At 31.6% G+C, this 3475-nt stretch overlaps 1 protein-coding gene across 1 annotated transcript in view; it reads right to left on the minus strand.

The window, feature by feature from the left end:
* Positions 1-3475, minus strand: part of LOC107701896 (sodium channel subunit beta-1-like) — a 16421-nt gene that overhangs the window by 7517 nt on the left and 5429 nt on the right. Inside the window, exons 2-3 of the mRNA XM_016504041.1 lie at positions 3077-3243; positions 1897-2134 (exon numbers count right to left, since the gene is read on the minus strand). Coding sequence (XP_016359527.1) covers positions 1897-2134; positions 3077-3243 — 405 coding nt within the window. The remainder of the gene's footprint in view (positions 1-1896; positions 2135-3076; positions 3244-3475) is intronic.

Genomic DNA, 3475 nt, shown 5'->3' on the forward strand with positions numbered 1-3475 from the left:
GTCATTTTGCATTATTGACACTATTTTCCTAATTAATGCTGTTCAGTTGCTTTGACACAATCTGTATTGTTAAAAGCGCTATATAAATAAAGGTGACTTGACTTGACTTGACATTTCAGAAACTTCCCCAGCTAAAATAATTGATTTTGTTGAAAGACAAACATATATGTGACCCTGGAGCACAAAAGCAGTCATAAGGGTCAATTTTTGAAGCTGAATAAATAATCTTTCCATTGATGTATGGTTTGTTAGGATAGGACAATATTTGGCCGAGATACAACTATTTGAAAATCTGGAATCTGAGGGTGCAAAAAAATCTAAATATTGAGAAAACCATCTTTAAAGTTGTTCAAATTAAGGTCTTAGCAATGCATATTACTAATCAGAAATTAAGTTTTGATATATTTACGGTAGGAAATGTACAAAATATCTTCATGGAACATGATCTTTACTTAATATCCTAATGATTTTTGGCATAAAAGAAAAATGTATAATATTGACCCATACAATGTATTTTTGGCTATTGCTACAAATATACCCCAGCGACTTAAGACTGCTTTTGTACTTGACGCTTACTTCAGAAAGATGACAGCGTCATATGTTATTTTCACACAGAGATTGGTCTGTTAGTAAAATCTGTTGACTTCAGAAATCCTTGTTGCATTGTATGACAATGGTGACACTTCAAAAATGTAAAAAAAGCACTTTTTGTGTGTTTTCTCCCAAGTTTGCATGCCTGTAACTCAAGAAGTATTAAATATATCTTAATATCATTTTAGATTTAGGTTTTTAACAAACTTTTCCTTTAGCTTCTTCATTTTTAAAGCCCAGTATGGTTCATTTCCAGAGATATGAGGATCTTCAACGTGGCTCCATGAGTAAATTGTACACATTTTCAGTGGTCAAATACCAAATGGAGGTCACTTTGCATTCAGATGATACTTTATTGCATTTAAAGAAGAATATCTGAAGAACAAATAATGTTGAAACAAGAAATATATCCAATTTCCCTCTACCAAAACAACTGCATAAATCATACCTGCTTGAGTGACAAAAATTTTATTTTTCCAAAGTTTGCATAGCTGCAAGTCTAGAAGTATTAAAGATATCTCAATATGATAATAGATTCTAATTATTAATAAACATTTCTATTGGTGTCTCTATTTTTAAGGTCCAATATGGTTCATTTCCAGAGATATTGGGATCTCAATACAGCTCCATTTACAAGTTGTTGAATATTACCCATTTTTAATGGTCGAAAACCAAATGTGTGTCACTTTGCATTCAGCTGATATTTACTGTATTTAAAGAGGAATATCTGAAGAACAAATAATGTTGAAACTAGAAATGCATGTTTTTCTCTCTCTATCAAAACAATTGTGTTTGTGTGCCTGTAACCCAAGAAATATTAAAGATATCTCAATATTATTTTAGAGTCTGGTTCTTAAACTTTTCTTCTGTTATCTTAATTTTTAAGGCTCTATATGGTTCAGTCCCAGAGATATTGGGATCTCAATACGGCTTTATTTGCAAGTTGTTGAATTTTCCCCATTTTTAATGGTTGAAAACCAAATGTGGGTCAGGATTTAGACCATATTAAAGATATCCGAATATCCTTTTAAAGGTTGGTTCTTCATAAACTTTTCATTTGCCATCTTCATTTTTAAGGCCCTAGATGGTTCATTTCCAGAGATATTGAGATCTCAATGTGGCTCCAAGAGCAAATTGTAGCAAAAACCAACTGTAGGTGACTTTGCATGCAGGTGATATATATTGCACTCAAAGAGGAGTGTTTAATATTTTGTCTTCCGTCTTCATTTATGTATTTCTATCACCAGAAGAAAAGATTCTGGTTGAGTTGACACAGAATGACTCGTTTATATATGGCGTCTGTACCTTTGCCCACGACGGTGAGGTGCACCACTTTGCTGGCGATGGTGGAGAACTCGTAGTGCTTGTAGCCGAGGACTCGGTTGAAGATGCAGTGGTAGGCGCCGGAGTCGTCGAAGGTGACGTTGAGGAGGTCCACAGAAGCGTCCTGAAGGTCCAAGGTGTTCCTGCTGCCGTGCCACTCCATGCGATCCTGAAAGCGCTCGTCGATGATGCTGGACGCCTCGCCGTCGTAGCTATAAATCTGTCCTCGAGACAGCAAACCGTCAAGAGAAACAGCAAAGACCCTGCCCTTCCCCAAACCTGGCTGCTTTCTCTCTCGTGAAGATGGTGATGATTTATCATGTTTTATCTCTTTAATTTAGTTAGTTATCTATTTAAATCAATCTTCAATTTTATTTATTTGAATCAATATTTTAGTTTTATTATTAAATATATTTATTTTATTAATGATTCATTTATTTATTTTAATCAAATGCTTGTTTATTTAATTTATTTTAATAATTTTTAATCAATGTGTTAGTTAGTTATTTTTATTTACATCAAAATAAATTTCTTTTAATCAACATTTTAAATAAATTAAATTATTATTTTTTTTTTTTTACTTGCTTTAAAAAATGCTTTCATTTTTTTTTTACCTCAAATTAATTTTTTAGCAATTTATTTATTTTAATCAAAATGATTAAGCTATTATTTATTTACATCAAATTTGCTTTATTTTAATCAATATTTTAATTTAATTATGAAATATATTTATTTTATTAATGATTCATTGATTTATTTTAATCAAATATTTGTTTATTTAATTTATTTTAATCATTTTTAATCAATGTGTTAGTTAGTTATTTTTATTTACATCAAATTTAATTTCTTTTAATCAACATTTTAATTAAATTAAATTATTGTAGTTTTTTTTTTTTACTTATTTTAAAGTTTTTTTTTTTTTTACCTCAAATTTATTTTTTAGCAATTTATTTATTTTAATCAAAATGATTAAATTATTATCTATTTACATCAAATTTGGTTTATTTTAGTCAACATTTTAATGTTTTATTTATTTACTTGAATCAATGCTTTTGTTTATTTAGTCTTTAATTTACATTAAATTTGATTTATTTTCGTCAATGTACTTATTTAAATTAAATGAATTGAAATACTATTTATTTAAATCCAATCGTGAACTCACGTGCATGAAGGTGGCTTCTCCTCGCGCCCTGAACATCCAGTCGACGGTGGCTGTGGCCTCCACCTCTCCTCGCATCTTACAGGAGATGCATCCCAGCTTGAAGCTCTTTCCCGCCACAGCTTCAGTGTCTGAGTGCACCTCGGCACAGGCTCCGCTGCACAGAGACACTGCAGAGACACGCTGTTATAACATGCCACAAAACCACAAACATGATCATAGACCCCCATCCTCAAACTTAAAGGAGACATACTGTATTATGCCCTATAAGTCCCTGGTGAATCTGTCTGTGAAGTTTCAGCTCAAAATACTCTACAGATCATTTATCATATCATTTTGAAAATGCCTATTTTGAGTGGAAGCAGAAACACGCTGTTTTTCGTGCCTGTCTCTTTAAATGCA

This window comes from Sinocyclocheilus anshuiensis, unplaced genomic scaffold (genome assembly GCF_001515605.1).
Source record: "Sinocyclocheilus anshuiensis isolate Anshui unplaced genomic scaffold, SAMN03320099.WGS_v1.1 scaffold2144, whole genome shotgun sequence".
Classification (NCBI taxonomy): Eukaryota; Metazoa; Chordata; class Actinopteri; order Cypriniformes; family Cyprinidae; genus Sinocyclocheilus; species Sinocyclocheilus anshuiensis.